The following is a 16,182-nucleotide window of genomic DNA, read 5'->3' as shown; positions in this document are numbered from 1 at the left end:
AAAGTGCAGTCCAGACGTGTGGCGCCCAACGTGGCGCCGCTGTGGCTTGTGCTCCCTACTGTCCACGTCACGGAGGCAGGCGGGCCTTTGGTCCTTGGCTGTCTCGCTCTCAGCCCGCTTCCCTTCTCAAGACGTCGATAGGCATCACTATCTCTGTGTATGTAGAATTTACCGTAGGATTGCTCATAGGCAGTGAGTGGACGGCTGCGCCCGCTGGTCTCTCCTTATCCATTCTCGCGTGCGATATCCGAAGTTCTTGCGTGTCCGCATTGCCAGAGTTCGGCGACTGTCTTACGACCGGGCGAGCGTGCTAGTCCCGGCTCGCGTAACGTGGAGATACCACTGCCATAGGACTGTCTCATTCGCAAGCCACGGTGCCTATCAACAATGGCAGCGGTCGGGGAGCATGAGCTCGAGCAAAAGCAGAGCAAAACAGCACCTACGGAAACAGCACCAGATATAAATTTTCCATGGCCAACATTACCCGCCCCAGTGCAATCCCTTATCGACCGCATCACATCCCTACCTCTCCTCAATCCACCCCACTTGGCCACATGGTCAACCGAATCCGTCTTGCAAGGCTTGCACCTCGCATACGAAGGGTCAGCGTTCACTCTTCGCGCCCCACGCGCACGAAGCGTTCTTTTCCGAGCCTTCTTCTACCTCGTTTTCGCCACATTAATTCTCGTTACAATCACTCATGCCGCGTTCCTACCTCTCCGCATAATACACTGGTTCGCGCACATTCTTATCCGGCCGATTGTCGGCGAAAGGCTCGTCGGATGGCTGAATTGGGTGGTGGATACATTCGATGCCGTCATGAGGTGGTTTGTGAGAGTGACTCCGGATGCGGGAATGTATCTGATTCGGTACATCTATCCGGAACCGCTGGATCGGGTGTTCTTTGAAACATTGCGGGGTTTGACACTGACGATGGCGATACCGAATGGTAAGGCGCGGTTCGCATTGCGATTTGCGCGGACGATGGACGAAAAGGAGGATCGCAAGATATCCACATCGTCAGCAGATTTAAGATCGTATAGTCAAGCCACACTGGGTATCATCGGCGGGAGGAAAAAGTGGACGTTGCGACTTCTCGCGTATCTGCGCCGCTATGCTCAACGACTGATGTTACTGGGCGCCTTGTACATAATCTCTCTGATACCCGTCGTGGGCCTCTTGATATGGCCGGGAGCGACGTTCTTCTATCTGGGCATGGCGATAGGGTGGAGGCGTGCGGCGTATACATGTGCAGTGGGAGTTATATCGCCCCCGTGGTGGCGATTTGTGAAGGGGCCGCTTTTGCGCGGAATATGGGGGTTCAGGTCGTTGGAGAGGGAATTGATTGAGCCATATCTGTGTCGGTCCAGCATGGGGCATGCACAGGTGCGTTGCCTATTCTCGTTCAAGCATACCTCCGAAAAGGTTGCTAACGGACCGTTTCCATCTCACAGCGCCGAGCCTGGTTCAATCGCAACGAAGCGCTCATTGCCGGTTTCACACTCCCCTTCTGGTATCTCGTCTCCATCCCATGGATCGGGCCAATGGCGTTTGGAATCGCCCAAGGCGCAGCCGCACGGCTGTGCGTCGATATCTTTGATCAGGTCGATGTGGATTCGTTGAGGGAAAAGCATCGCAAGATGGGTATGACTCCGCCGGCACCCGCGGTTGGTGCCGCTGGAGAGAGGCCAGGGACGGGCGACAAGGCGGATGGGAGTGCCCAAGCGCAGCCGGGCTTGGAGACGCATTCTTCTGTCGCTGAGAAGCGCGGTTAGGGACGTGGCAAGATTGCGTCAGCTGTCCACATGAAGTGGAGCTCCCATCGCTTTTCCCGCACAACAACATTTTCGAACGCGTTGCTTCCATACCACATTATTCTGGCGCGTGTATATAGTTCCATATCCATTTACGTATACCCATAGAAAGAGATATGTGTGCGGTCGGGAAACATTACTTCATAAAGTGGAGACGTACATATGGATGCAATTATGGAGACGTGAAGTTACTCATATGGATGCAATTATGGAGACGTGAGAGTTGTAGAATTACTGGCAGTCCATAAAATCCGTTATATTTTCAAGATGTGGGGTATTCTCAATTCTTTCTCCCACTGCTCTCACCGGCTATGGGCCACCGCTTCTGCCAAAAATACATGGGAGGTGAACTTTTTCGTTTTTTTGTCTCACAACATGCAAACATTTTGATCATGCGCACGAGAAGTCAACATTTGGCCATGAGAGACAAACATTTTGCTGACTGTGCACGAGACTTCAACATTTTTCGGCCAAGTTTCAATCATGGAGAATTTCGACAACATTTCCCTAGGAAAAAGTTCCCCGGTCACGTGGCATCGTTCTTATTTTCGACTTGGTGGATTTCTGGGCTCTGAGAGCTCTGAGACGCTCGAGACGCTGGGGCCTTCTGCCACTGCGACCACTCATTGGCCCTTGGCGCATTGCCTACTCCATCCGGGCATGTAGGAACGACATACAGTATCTCGACATGACAGGTACCCCGTGCGACGACCCTCGCCGGGCCATAAGCGCCATCATAACAGAGGTCTGCACTCATAAACCCATGGCTGGCCGATTTCCAGGAGAAGTGGAACAACACTCCTATTCAGGGCCCACATAATTATTCCATCACTCATCCCCATTACGGCAAAACACCGCCACACATCCCATCACCCATCCCATGACGGCAAAACACCGCGGCAGTTGCTCGAGGAGGGCGAGAAAGTGAGGCCGGCGGAGTCTACACAGCCGGTTTGGCACGCAAGGCGAGCATCCGTGTCCATTGACGCTTGTCTACGACGACGGCTCGTTTTGAGCGTTCCTCCCCTTCCGCCCCCATCGCCATAATCGAGAGGTACTCTTCGAACAGGCCCCTCTTCCCCCTCTTGAAATGGATGTTTACTCACACCTCTGTGAATCAATGCGTGCACAGCAGTGCCCATACCATTAGAGTAGAGTAGCAAGCAGAACATTCTGAGCTGTTACCGGAGTGAAATTTGCACTTGACTGCATGGCATTCATTCGATGGTATATTTGATGGTATAATGGTGAGACGATCCTATTTACAATGATCGATATACATTCCTTCCTGGTTTTGACACTGGTAATGTGCACTGGCTTCTTCGTCTTCCCTTCGCTGTTGCTGCATGTACATGTACGTACAGTCAGGGGACAAAAAGCTGTCTCCTGGCTGTCTCTGCTTCTAATTGAATTCAATGACGATGAGTGTGAATTTTGAATCGCACGCGGGCTATGCTGTCTTCCTCCGCCGACCCTAACCCCCCTCACCCTTCTGGGCGAACCTACGACCTTCAAGGGCGCACTTACAGCGTTCAGCGCGAACTTATCGCGTTCAAAACGGCGAAACCACAACCTTCAAGACGGCGAACTTACGGCCTTCACGCTTGAACTTACAGCCTTCAAAGCGCACTGACAGCGTTCGGCGAGAACTTACAACCTTCCTTCAGCGCACACTACATGCCTTCAGCGCTCACTTACAGCCTTCCTTGAGCGCGAACTTACAGCCTCGCTGTGGGACTTACTGCCTTCAGCGCGCACTTAAAGCCTTCCTTCAGCGCGAACTACGGCCCTCCGCGACCAAGCAACAGTGAACACGTGAACACACACATCCGCGTTACGCCTTGTGACGGCTCGGACCCTTCCCCCCAGCATCTTTTTAAGATCAAGACCAAGATCGGAGAAGGAGAAGAAGAAGGAGAAGGAGGTATAACCGACAAGGGTGGAGCATTGTGTCGTAACTTGTAAGGGTTAAGCTTTATGATCCATCTAAACCGGGTATCATGGTGCCATCGCCTCATTGTTTCCTATTACGTACAGCACGCTAGCCATGAACAAGCGGAAACGAGACAACAAAGAGAACGCGGTTGACCTCACGAAAACCCAAAGGGTGGCCCGCCGGCAAGGTTGGTTGTCCATCTCATTGAACTAGGCAGGTTACATCATCAACCTAAGCATCGGAATGCGGAGAGCGCGGGGAATATGGAGAAGGTGGTTCTTGTTGTTGATGACGACGCCGGTGGGGGAGCGAGCGGAGACTTCGTTGTTGATGGACACTATGTGGGCAGTATCGGCACATCAACTAAACGGACAGTAGGTGGGCAAACCAGAGGGTGTGCCCGCGCGCAAACTCTGTTTTGAGCACCTACTGTAGGCGGCGATTGCGGATTTCCACGAGGACGACGAGAGGACATGAGATGGAGACGGAGTCAGGGGAGGCGGCGTCCTCACACGGAGACACAGAGGGTGCGGATTTGACGGATGAGGGGGCTGCTGCATCGTGGGATGACGAGGATGAGGATGTTGCGATGGAGATGGAAGAGGATGAAGCCGCCGACGAGCGCGATTTCTACGAATGAACGTATTCTGGTAAGGAACTTGCTCATACCTTTCAAATCCTCCAAGTTCGCCGTCGATTGATCATCATACACATGTTCTTTCGCAACCCCTAGGTCGTGCAGACCCCCTGCTCACAACCACAACCACAAACACTTGAACATTGAGTGGTTTTTTTTTGGCTTTTCGTTGATTGCATTTCTAAATAAACATCACAACGCGGCGATAGCGGGAACCGCCGTATTTCCCGTCCAGATCTCCTCTGCAATGCGATCGCGCAAACGAACAGCGTCTACATCCCGATTCTCCGCCGCCGAGCTCATCCCTCCTCCCGCGGACTCATCACTTTCCATCTCGATTTCTCCCCACTCATCTAAGTACACGCTCTTTGCATCATTCGCAGGAGCGCATGAATCGCTGTACCTGCATTGGATAAGTTCAGAGACCCATTACCACCGCCTCCAAGCAACATCGATGGACTACTTCCGCCTGTTGAAGAATACGAACCACTATGTGCGCCCTTTGCGTCACCGGACATCCCGATATACCAATATTGGTGGAAGTGGGCCTGTCGAACGGAGAAAGTGGTTACGATGGATGATGTGATGCACAACAAGACAAGGCAAAGGAGATTTGCGTTTCGTTTCTCGACGGACGGGTTGGCTGCAAGCGTTGGAGGAAGGAGGGCCAAGAGAGATGCGGAAAGGTATCGAAAGGGAGGATACAACGTCGCGACGGAGTTGGATGATTATGGATTCGATGAGGAGGGGAATCACCACGCTTTGGATGTCCGCGAAGATGACCCCGTTGTGGGTTTGGATCCTGGACGTATCGATATCTTTGCGGTCGTTGACGGAGATGAGAAGGGACGCGTGAAAGGGTGTAGCAAGAAGGACTACTACCAGCGGGCTGCTTTTGACCACGGTCGCAAGCACAGAGAGAAGTGGCACAAGAACCATCCCGCGATCAAACAAATCAACGGGTCTATGCCTACGGCCAAGACCGCATCGGTCGTTTCCTTCTGTCGCCACCTTCATCATGCTTTGAAGCACATGCTCACCCTAATCGACTTCTACGGTCAACGACGATGGAAGCGTCTGCGTTGGAAAAGTCACATTGCCAAAGAAAAAGCTTGGGACGTGCTGGTGAAGCGGATTACTCAGAACAATCCACGTACCATCGTCGCCTTCGGTAATGGGCAGTTTGCTCTTAACTCAAGAGGTCACGCTAGCACTCCAACGAAAGCGCTGGGGCAGCGGCTTCGGGGGAAATGTCGTTTGAGAAAGATAGACGAGTACCGCACTTCGGTGACATGTTCGTTGTGCGATGGAGAGCTTCCTAGAAAGACTACATTCTGGCAAGTCAAGGTACGTGATGGAGGCTTCTCAACCACACACAACTGCGTTTCTGACTTCTTGCCCTTAGGTCTGCCCAGACTTATGTTTGACTGCTTGGAATAGAGACACCAATGCGGCTCGCAATATCCGAACAATCTTCCTCCACATGAATACATTCAATGGAGAACGACCTCATTGCTTTCGACGCTGAAGTAGTGTCACCTTGTTCCTAGAAAGTATCAAAGAAGGGAGTAGTAGAGTGGGCTTGGGTGGAGCTCTATTTGCTTTCTGGCCTCAAAAGGGTATACATAGCTAGGGACCGACTGACGGGTTATTCCATGGCCTAGGATCAGTTGTATTCTGTTGTTGCGAACTGTAGCGCATGTAATACTTCATAAATATATTCTAAAGCCTTGTACAGCAATTGTCGCCTCTCTTCCCTTTCGGCATGACCGTCTTTCCGCGCCAGGGGCGGATCCATATCCTATCCAAAAAACTATGTACACTCTGTTCTCAGTTTCCTCAGGCGTTCAATACAGGTTCTGCGACAGGACATGAATATTAGTAGTCGGTCACCAAAGCGTTGTGTGGGATGCATTGAGCGTCTCAAGGGTCAATACATACCGCCTTCTTCATGATTCGCAGGAACTCCTCCTGGTTAATCTCGCCATCGCCATCCCGATCGGCTTCATCGATCATCTCCTGCAGTTCCTCGTCCGTGAGACTCTCGCCGAGCTCCTTGGCGACCCGCCGCAGGTTTTTGAACGAGATTCGGCCGGTGCCATCGTCGTCGAATAGGCGGAATGCTTTGATAATTTCCTCGCGTGTGTCTTTCTCGGACTAGCAATATTCCAAAGGGAAGGGTCAGATATCGACCTTACGAGGTCAGATTCCTAAAACACCCATTCCTACCATCTTGACACTCATCAATCCCAAAAAGTCGTTGAAGTCAATGACCCCACTCCCAGTCCGATCGACCTCCCCAATCATCCTCTTGAGCTCCTCCTTCTTTGGCTCAAACCCCAACGCGCGCATCGCCACCTTTAACTCCTTTGTATCGATCGTGCCGCTGCCATCGGTGTCAAAGAGATCAAAGGCCTCGCGGATCTCCTGCTTTTGGTCGGCGGTGAGGTCGTGTGCCGGCTGGGCGGATTTGGAGGATACCGGGTTAGTTGCGCGTTTGGAGGCTGCGAGGTTCGCTTTCGGGCGATAGGATGTTGTTGCCTGGTAAATGGAATGCGAGGTGAGCTTTAGATTTACCCCCGATGCGACAGGTCGCCCAAGGACGCCGAATGACCCGTGCACGCTTACCATTTTCGCTCACTCGTGTCTCTAAGTTCCCACCTTTCTCAGTTGCGGTTGACCGGATGTGTGCGTGTGTATGCGAGGGTATGCGAAACTGTCCTTTCCACTCTAGTTGTGAATTCGGAGTCTTCGGACAGCCAACGCGTAGGACTCTCATTTCTAACTCTCGATGAGAAGGCCCCACACGGTGACTACGTACGTAATGCGTCGTCTTGGCATTTCTGTGTGCTTTCTCAGCGGTCACCACCGTCAAGCCAAAACACCTGCTGTGCTCACCCACCCCACCCACTCACTTTGAGAAGCTTTCGCTTTGCAAACTGGGAGTCCAGATCTAGGGTCCGCAGCTTGCTCAGACCTCGAGTCGTTCGGGAAGCTCAGAATAGACTTGAGGTATGATCTATCACCGCAATCTCCGCATTTTGCACCACTAAAGTTCCAACCGTCTCACCGGTCTAAACCCCCAGACAGACCTTCTTATTGGGTCCGGATTGCTTCGTATTCAGGGCCCTAAGCTGTCTCGACACCCCGGCAACCCGTGTAGACCTTCGCAAAGATCGAGCATACGCTTCGTCAAAGTCGACTGACGGAATGCTGTCAATACTGCGTCCTGCCGAGCAGGACTCTCCGAACTCCGTAGCTCGCAGAACATGCTCAAAGGCGTTGGGCAAGTTCAAAATAGCGGGGTCGTTAGCTCTGCTAAGTGTGTGGGCTAGGACTGCTAGCGCTGTCGGGCTGTCAAACCCCGAAAACGTCCCACCGCTCCACTCCCGCGCCGATGAAGCAAAGCCAGCAGCTAGCTTCAGTGCTGGGGTTGCCAGCCTATTACAGTTTCGCAAGTCTGATGTAATGCTGGCGCAAACGTTTGACGGCAAAATCTCGCGCAGTGAGAACCTCGGCGCCACGTGGAATGAAGCCGTGATGGAAGGAAAAGGACCTGTCCTCGGAATGGGATTGCACGAAACGCAGGACCGGTGGGCTTTCCTGTTCACGGATAAGGAAATCTATTTGTCACAAGACGAAGCAAAGTCCGTCAAACAGATCAACACCCCAGAACCATACAACGGCCTCGGCATGCCATTCATCGACTTTCATCCCGAAAAAGCCGAATGGTACACATTTCTAGGGGGTGCCCGCCAATGCGGGCAGGATCTCAGAAAGCCCTGTTTCACGACGGCCTATGTCACAAAAGACGACGGAAAAACGTGGGGATCTGGCGGTCAACCGCGCCCCATCGAGACTTGGGCCAACAAATGTATTTTCGCTCGGGATGTTGGGTACAACGACGCGAGCATTCCGGAAGATGCCGTGTACTGCCTGAGTTATAAGAACAAACACGGCACTGTGGGGCAGGACATCCTGTCTCACTTTGGACCTGGCGAGAATGCCCTGCAATTGGTGGAGATCACCAATTACGAGAAGTCGGAAGTTCCCACGCGTCGCGTGCTTATCGAACGAGGTGTAAGGGAGTTCTTCGTCGTCGCTGGAACGCTCGTCGTGGCGGTGGAAGACAACCATGAGCTGAAGCTCATGGTGTCGAAAAACGGCAAGGAGTTCAAGGCAGCGCGGTATCCACCTGATATGGCTATTCAAGGAGGCGTAAGTTTACCATTCTGTGATTTTTTCCGTCGCGGTAGAGATACTGATTTGTTTTGCTCCTTACAGGAATTCACATTACTGCAATCTGACAAATCCGTTTTCCTCGATGTTGTTCAAGGCCGGGTCAACACTCAGGGCACTTTGCTGAAATCGGATCAAGGTGGCGAAACGTTCCAGCCGATTCTGCATGATACTCACCGAACGAAAGGGCGTGTCGACTACGAGCGGATGCAGGGGATCAACGGCACCATCCTCGCCAACGTCGTTACAGACAGGAACCCATTCTCACAATCGGTCGCCAGTCGCATGTCCTTTGACGATGGTGCCACCTGGTCTGCCCTGGCTGCTCCCGCAAAGGACTCCGACTGTAAGGCCGATCAGGGTTGTAATCTTCACCTGTACTGCCAAGGCAACATGCAGACACCGATCCACAGGGTCGCCTCCGCCATCCACTCCGATCCGAACGCTCCAGGGCTCATGATTGCCGTAGGCAACGTCGGGAAGCGTCTTGATGAGTACCGGGATGGAAATGTGTACCTCACGACTGATGCCGGCCGAACGTGGGCTGAGATTCACAAGGACGCCCACCGGTGGGCGGTGGGAAATCATGGTGGCACTATTGTTCTTGTAAACGATGAAGGGCCGACCAATAAACTGGAGTATACTACAGACTACGGACAGACGTGGAAGACCAAAATATTCGACCAAACGATCCGTCTACAACTGCTGACCACCACCCCGACATTGGACTCGGTCAGATTCGCAGTGTTCGGGTCGCCCACGAACTCCTTTGACAAGAAAACGCTCGTTTACTCCTTTGAACTCGCCGATACAGTTGGGAAAGACTGCTCCGATGGCGACTTTGAAGGGTGGGCATCGTCAGCGTCTAAATGCACTCTGGGTCAGGACCTTCAGTTCCGCAGGAAGAAAGGGATTTGCAAAATTACGAAGGGTAGCGAAGTCTTCAGGGTTGCCAAAACGTGTCCTTGTGAAGACGCTGACTACGAATGGTGGGGATGATTACCTTTCTGTTGCGAGGGCGTTATTGGAGACGAATATCTGACACTTTTTTCGAACATCATAGCGACTTTGGCTTCGAACTTTTGAAAGATGGGAAATGCGATCTGAACGGACACCCCGACCCCAATCAACCTTTGACGCGACCCAGTAATGGAGAGTACAAAACTTCGTCAGGTTACCGCAAGATTCTGGCCTCGAAATGCGAACCCGAACTCAAGGGGAAGACCGACCCAGTCAATAAGAAGTGGGACGGCAAAACCGGAAGCGGTGTTTCGATATCGGTGCTGAAAACCACGGGAACTTACAGGCAATACTTCTATTTCGACCGAACTCATGTGATGATCCAACTGGTGTCTGGAGGCAAGTCATCTCACTGGTTGAGTGAAGACGGCGGCAAGGTCTGGAAGCCTCTTCTGGACGGTAAGAAGATCACCGCGGTTGCCCAGGATCCCTTCCATACAGAGCGTGCATTTTTCCGCTCCGAGGCACCCGCGCAAGAGCTCTACGTCTTTGACATCTCGGATGGCTCACAGGTCAAAGAGATCAAGGCGCCCTTCAATGTCGAAGAGATCGATTCGTACCTACCCCTTCGCACCCACCCCACCGAGAAGGGGTGGTTGCTCTGGCTCAACAAAGAGGCGGAGAAGGGCCAAGCCAAGCGTCAGGCATGGTACACGAAAAACTTTGGATCGCATTGGGACAAGATTGAAGGTCTGCACGACGTTTATAAGTGCGAGTGGGCATATACGAAAGATTCCGGGATGCAGGACAAGTCCGCCGTTCTTTGCGTTGACAGGGTCGCCCAGCCCGCTGGCCACAGCGTCCTGATGAAGATATCCGATAAAAAGATTGTCTCAACCGCCATGGATGCCGTCTCGGATTTCGCCGTGGTTGAAAAGTACATCCTGGCCGTCAAACAAGACCCTATTCGAAAAGAGGTCCTGATTTACGTCTCGGAGGACGGAAACAACTGGGCTCGTGCGCAGTTCCCCGGCGACACGGTGCTGAAGCGGGGGTACACCCTTTTGGACAGCTCGTCTGGCAGTCTGTTTCTGGCAGTGTTTGAGGATGATGATGCGTCGAGCAGAAAGGAGTACGCTTCGTTGTTTGTTGGGAACCGAAATGCTACCGTTTATGAGAAACGCAAGAGCATGTTGCATATGAATAGCAAAGGGTATGTACAACTGGCGGCATACAAGGAAGGCGGAACGACGGAACTGCTGCTAACAGCTTTCGTCTAGCTACACCGATTTCGAGAAGATGGCTGGCGTCGAGGGTATTGCACTCATGAACATTGTCAACCTCGGTATCCATAGCGGTGGTGGTGAAAACGCCTTGCAGACTCAGCTTACGTTGGACGATGGTATGAATGCTTGTTCGGTTCTTCAACCACAATGGCGGCCCACAAATTGATGTTGACTTTGATTTACCGTATTAGGTGCTCATTGGTCGTTTCTGCAGCCCCCAGCAGAAAGCAAGGATCACCAGGCTTACTGCAAGGACTCGAAGTCATTGGACGACTGCGCTCTACATCTCAGCTCGTACACTTCTCGGCAAGACGTTCGCGACCAGTTTTCCGCCAAAACAGCGCCTGGCCTCATCATCGGAAATGGCAATGTGGGCAAATCTTTGAACACGGCCAAGAGCTTACATAACACTTACCTGAGTAGTGACGCCGGCCACACCTGGACGGAAATTGCCATGGGACCTCATAAGTGGGAGTTTGGCGACCAGGGAGGTCTTATCCTTCTGGTGGGCCAGATGAAGCCGATCTCGAGGGTGCAGCTTTCGCGGGATTACGGTCGCACGTTCGAGGAGCAGGATATCACCATCAAGGCCGGAGGCAAAATGGCCGTACATTATATGTTCTCGGAGCCCAGCGGTACCAGCACCGTATTTGTCCTCGTCGGCGAGCTGGCGACTGGGGAAAGCGCGGTCGTTACTCTGGATTTCACGGACCAAATGAACTCGCTCAACGCGTGCAAGACGGATCCGGGCGCCGGCGATTCGGATGTGGAAGCCTGGGCCCCTCAACGCCTGAGCCAGCCGAACGCCCCTGCCCCTACCGACCAATGCTTCTTTGGCGAGAAGACTATAAGATACCGTCGGAAGCAGAACGCTGTTTGCCGCATGGGCGACACGCCGATCGCACCCGCAAAAAAACAGTGCGAGTGCACAGAAGCTGATTTCGAGTGCGAGTATAACCACGAGCGAGTGGACGGAAAGTGCGTGCTTTCCGCCAGCGCTGGCGGTCTCGTCCCTCAGGAATGCAAGGACGGCCGGTTGTGGTCTACGGCTTACCGGTTGAAGACGGAATCCAAGTGCCACGGTGGGCTTGAGCTCCACAAGGGAACATTAGGCGCGTCCTGCGGGAATAGGTCGCTTGGGTTTGGCAGCTGGTTCTTGGTCATCTTGACGTCTGTTGGGGGTGCCGGTTTTATCACGTGGGGATTCGTCAACTATCGCGAAAGGTTGTTTGGCCGGATCAGGTACGTTCGCAGTTTGTTTTTTGTCTCATGCTGCGTCCCGAAACTGTACCCTTATGCTCATTCTTTCCACCGCATTACAGACTTCCCGCCGACGACAATACAGAAACTTCTACATTCGGCCGCTCCCGCGGTTCAGGCCTCAACGGCGCCCTCCTCACCGTCGTCTCCGTCGGCGTCGGCATCGCCGAGATCATTGCTGAGAAAACCGGGCACGCCTGGGAATGGGTGCGAGTTCGCTGGCTGGGCCGCCGCGACCACGGATACCAACCGGTGGGCGGCGACCATGGAGGCAGTGATTCATTCGCCTCCGGCCCGTTTGCGGGTGGGTTCCCGGGTGGGAGAGGGGCGCATGAGTATGGAGGGGATGATGATGCCTTGTTGGATTTTGAGGATTATTGAGCGATCGGTTGGGAGCTTGGAAGTGAGGTCATCGGTCATGTCCCAAGCTCCAAGCTATGAAGCTCATCAGGTTGTATAGTAGCTCAGATTGTACCATAGTTTTATAGATCGGTTTCTTGTGTGCGCTTGGTTTCCTCCACTAGCGTTTGATGCCGCAAAATGTGCTCCTTTGCCAAGGAAATATCTTTCAGTGGCCCCACACCTTCTCGCTCGCTGAAGAAGCCGCCCCGTGAGGGATATCGCATACAGGTTGGGCCTCGCCTGTGTTATCCAGGTTACACCGATAGAGCGCATGCCCAAGCGAGAGACGTTTTGGACCGGACAATGCAAGCAACATCGCAACAGCAGAGCCAAATTGTAAGGTTCTCAGAAGATATGATTCCAATTGTAAGATGTATAGATATTGCGAGGGAAGGAACGGGTGACGACAAGCAAGATGAGCAGGGAAGGGGATTGTGTATGAGAGCAAGGGGTATTGTGAAGATGTATTGCGAGGGAAGGAAGGGTGACGAGCAAGTCGACGAGCAAGGAAGGGGGGATGAACAAGCTGGTAACAAGTCGGTGACGAGCAAGGAAGAGGGGAAAGAACGGGTGACGAGCAGAGGAAGGACTCGGTGAGAAGCAAGAAATGATGGCGTTCTCGTAGGGAAGGGAACGGAAGGGAAGGTAAGGTATGTTTCGTCCAATGGCGAGGTGAGACAACGATGTGTCAATGATGATGTGGTGCGGCGTCGAAAGCATGCGGTTAGATGTCCGGCGGATGAAGCTCGGTCGAGACGATGAACGGACGATCTCCAAGGATATAACTTAGAGAGGGGCCACGCACTCTCGCGCGTGGCTTTGGAGCCCTGGGCCGCCGCGAGAAGAAGGACCTGAACCGAGACCGACATCCTTCTCACAATTCCGCACACTTGCACCCTTGCACATCAAGGCAAACCCCCAACCAATCTCTAAAAGCCTTCACCACAGCGCAGGTAAGCAGACACACGCCGCAGGGACCCTCCCTCCTACCGTAGCTTGACATAGCACTCGATAGCTCAAAAGAGTTCTTTGATTCACATCCACATCGTGGTGAGGTGCCACCATGCTCACCATGGAACACTGAGAAAAAATGAGTTGCCGTCCACGTTCTCCGTCCACGAGTTGACGTCAGTTATGACAATCCTTCTCTTTGGGATGGGACGAACTTGAATCTTGGGCGTCGGAGATGTGGGTTGGGCTTTGGACCATGGTAACTCATAGACCGCGGTTGGCCACGTCCTGCGGCAAGTTGACGTCCTCATCCACGTCCTCATGCTTGTCCAGGTCCCCACCATCCACGTTTGCCACAGCGATGTGGTCTTCACCACCACATTGATGAAATGGTGTGGTCGGCATCATATGCCATCCAAAGGGCTGCCTCCCCAACACCTTTATCTACTGCGGCCGCACCACACAGGGTGCCTCCACCACGTCAACAAACAAAGATATGTGTGCATGTTGTTGCATAGCTATGGTACCCGCATCTTGGGCCCCAGGGATGCTGTTTCCAGGACGTCCACACGCAGATTGGACATGTGGCCCTCGGGCTATAATATGTGAGCACGGCAAGATTCTTTGATCCACATCCACGTCGTCCACTTGGTTCTCGTCCGCTTGGTCCACTTGGTTCACGTCCACGTCGTCGTCCACGTCATCCATTTGACTTCTCCGTCCACGTTCACCATCCAGGAGATGACAGAGGGATGTAGGTGGTGGAAGGTCAAGTGGGTGGGGTTTGGACCACGATAATGATCCACATCCACATCGTCCACGTGGTTCTCGTCCGCTTGGTCCACTTGCTCCACGTCCACGTCGTCGTCCACATCATCCATTTGATTTCTCCGTCCACGTCCACCATCCAGGAGAGGAGATGACAGAGGGATGTAGGCGGTGGAGGTCAAGCGTTCTGGTACAAGTGGGTGGGGTTTGGACCACGATAACTGATAGACCGTGGTTGGCCACATCCTGCCCCGCGTTGACGTCCTTGGCGATGTGGTCTTCACCACAACGTTGATGAAATGGTGTGGTCAGCATTATTTATTTCACCACGTGGAAAAGATGGTACTTCACGTGACGACAGTATTCACAAACTTTGCGTGTGAAAGCCCTTGTTCCCATGTTCCATGGGCCCAGGGCATTGATTTGGAAGATGTGTTTCATGCACCGAGTATGCTGACGGTGTGAGTGGGTAGAGTTGCAGAAGTATAATGACGACCTTGAGTGATGAGATGCAGATGACTCCTCATGTGAGCAAAGACCTTGGGATTGAGCAAAATCGTGGGTCCAATGACGCCGTGCCAAGCGAACCGCGTGAATAGTGCTTGGGGGCAAATTTACAGAGGATGAAATCGACCTTCACTGGGCATGGTGCAGAGGTATGCTGGCAACCTTATGTGAGTGGTGCAGATGACACCGTGGGATTAGCGATGATGGTGATTGCAAGCTGCGACAGGGAAGATCCTGCAGAGGATGACGACGACCAGTGCATAATGTGCAGGGGTGCTGATGGCCTTGAGGAGAGTAGAGCAGCCATATGCATGATTTGATTTCCTCCACTACCAATCCGTAAAGCAGATGCGCACACACTTTAGGACATGAGATTCTTCAACCGCCAACGGCGAAATGACATCGGAAAGGACATCATGTTGAAACCTTAGCTGATATGGGTGTATCTGAGCTAGAGTGTTGCAGTGTTGTAGCTAGAATGGTGCAGTAGAGAGATGTGTATTGATGGGGATAAAGTGAAGGGAGGGGATATGCAGCAGGACTGCCTTTTAGAGTGGTTTCTGTTGGAGGTATCATCCTCCCAAGTCCCCGGTTAGGGTTCCCGTAGTTTAGTTCCTCACGTGACTTCCCTCCCGCTTACGCCACCCTTCCGCGTACGGGACTTCACTCTTCTCTTCCCCTTCGGACCTCGCGTCCTCTTTCTACTTCAGACTTTAATACATACTTCACAGTACTACATCTCGCAAAACATAGAGTTAGCTCAGTCATCTGCTTCCTCTGCTGACTACTGCTAAGTGGTTATGAGCCCTGGCTCCGCCCGCTACTAGCGGGTGGGTCAGGATAGATAAAGAACTCTTGGTCGGTCTTCCGTCACTGGTTCAACAAACCAAACTCAGAAAGCACGCTCTGCTGCATTAGCATCCGGCAAACCCTCCGCCCCTAATTTGCGCTCTCAAGGGAGAGCTCTCCTGAACCCACTCCCGCCGGCTACTAGAGGAAGAGGAAGGAGGAGTTTTCTGCGACTTTGGCAGAGTTGAAGGATGCAACCACGCCTTATGTGGATGCGCCCGAATCGCGCGGACGCACGGAAACCGACAACCCCCTCCTGACGGACCCACAATGGATCCCAGTCAGGCAGGATATATTCCAATCAAGCAGGACAGGCTTCTTCGCCGAGAGGAACGCTTTGGCTGGACTAGTTACGCTGCTGTGACTGGACTAGTTACTACCTATCTCTTGAATCAGGAGCGAGTGCCTCAACGAGGCGGACCTACTGTCCCCCCCGTGAACCCGCTCACCCCATCGCCGGTATTCAGCCCTTGTTCTAATTACTTGGCACCTCAACCTGGCACTCAAGGCCCTCCTTCCGCTGATCACGGAAGTGAACCTCTAAGGCCACCCCATGCGCGCTCTCTGCGCGCT

General features: G+C 53.0%; 4 protein-coding genes across 4 annotated transcripts; 3 read left to right on the top strand and 1 right to left on the bottom strand.

Annotated features, from left to right (window-relative positions):
• The first annotated feature begins 110 nt into the window (after positions 1-110).
• Positions 111-2,034, top strand: EV422DRAFT_557759 (uncharacterized protein). Its single transcript, XM_053071920.1, has 2 exons — positions 111-1,386; positions 1,455-2,034. Exons 1-2 carry the CDS (start codon positions 388-390, stop codon positions 1,773-1,775), a joined length of 1,320 nt encoding a protein of 439 aa, XP_052925244.1. The 5' UTR covers positions 111-387; the 3' UTR covers positions 1,776-2,034.
• A 2,926-nt stretch (positions 2,035-4,960) lies between these two features.
• Positions 4,961-5,814, top strand: EV422DRAFT_567950 (uncharacterized protein; the record flags this gene model as incomplete). Its single annotated transcript, XM_053072595.1, has 2 exons — positions 4,961-5,734; positions 5,803-5,814. The coding sequence occupies 2 exons, from the start codon at positions 4,961-4,963 to the stop codon at positions 5,812-5,814; spliced, it is 786 nt and encodes a 261-aa protein (XP_052925243.1).
• Positions 5,815-6,087: 273 nt separating this feature from the next.
• On the bottom strand, positions 6,088-7,165 carry EV422DRAFT_531176 (centrin-1). The gene is made up of 4 exons (XM_053070450.1): positions 7,016-7,165; positions 6,617-6,928; positions 6,329-6,544; positions 6,088-6,246 (listed from the first exon to the last, which is right to left on the bottom strand). The coding sequence occupies exons 1-4, from the start codon at positions 7,016-7,018 to the stop codon at positions 6,235-6,237; spliced, it is 543 nt and encodes a 180-aa protein (XP_052925242.1). The 5' UTR covers positions 7,019-7,165; the 3' UTR covers positions 6,088-6,234.
• Positions 7,166-7,180: 15 nt separating this feature from the next.
• On the top strand, positions 7,181-12,696 carry EV422DRAFT_74189 (uncharacterized protein). Its single transcript, XM_053074361.1, has 7 exons — positions 7,181-7,399; positions 7,478-8,605; positions 8,672-9,615; positions 9,690-10,799; positions 10,867-10,988; positions 11,064-12,114; positions 12,195-12,696. The coding sequence occupies exons 2-7, from the start codon at positions 7,598-7,600 to the stop codon at positions 12,511-12,513; spliced, it is 4,554 nt and encodes a 1,517-aa protein (XP_052925241.1). The 5' UTR covers positions 7,181-7,399; positions 7,478-7,597; the 3' UTR covers positions 12,514-12,696.
• The last annotated feature ends 3,486 nt before the right edge of the window (positions 12,697-16,182 follow it).

The sequence above is a fragment of the Fimicolochytrium jonesii genome (genome assembly GCF_025526975.1).
Source record: "Fimicolochytrium jonesii strain JEL569 chromosome Unknown EV422scaffold_13, whole genome shotgun sequence".
In the NCBI taxonomy this organism is placed as follows: Eukaryota; Fungi; Chytridiomycota; class Chytridiomycetes; order Spizellomycetales; family Powellomycetaceae; genus Fimicolochytrium; species Fimicolochytrium jonesii.
Note: the sequence above shows the minus strand (reverse complement) of the source record. Positions and strands in the feature narration are given on the sequence as shown.

Bases quoted from the DNA above. Each gene is read 5' to 3' on its own strand.
- EV422DRAFT_557759 (XM_053071920.1), top strand. From the start codon at position 388: ATGGCAGCGGTCGGGGAGCATGAGCTCGAGCAAAAGCAGAGCAAAACA. The intron at 1,387-1,454 runs GTGCGTTGCCTA...TCCATCTCACAG, and splicing joins CCAGCATGGGGCATGCACAG to CGCCGAGCCTGGTTCAATCG.
- EV422DRAFT_74189 (XM_053074361.1), top strand. From the start codon at position 7,598: ATGCTGTCAATACTGCGTCCTGCCGAGCAGGACTCTCCGAACTCCGTA. The intron at 8,606-8,671 runs GTAAGTTTACCA...TGCTCCTTACAG, and splicing joins ATATGGCTATTCAAGGAGGC to GAATTCACATTACTGCAATC. The intron at 10,800-10,866 runs GTATGTACAACT...GCTTTCGTCTAG, and splicing joins TTGCATATGAATAGCAAAGG to CTACACCGATTTCGAGAAGA.
- EV422DRAFT_531176 (XM_053070450.1), bottom strand. The intron at 6,545-6,616 runs GTAGGAATGGGT...GAATATTGCTAG, and splicing joins GATTGATGAGTGTCAAGATG to TCCGAGAAAGACACACGCGA.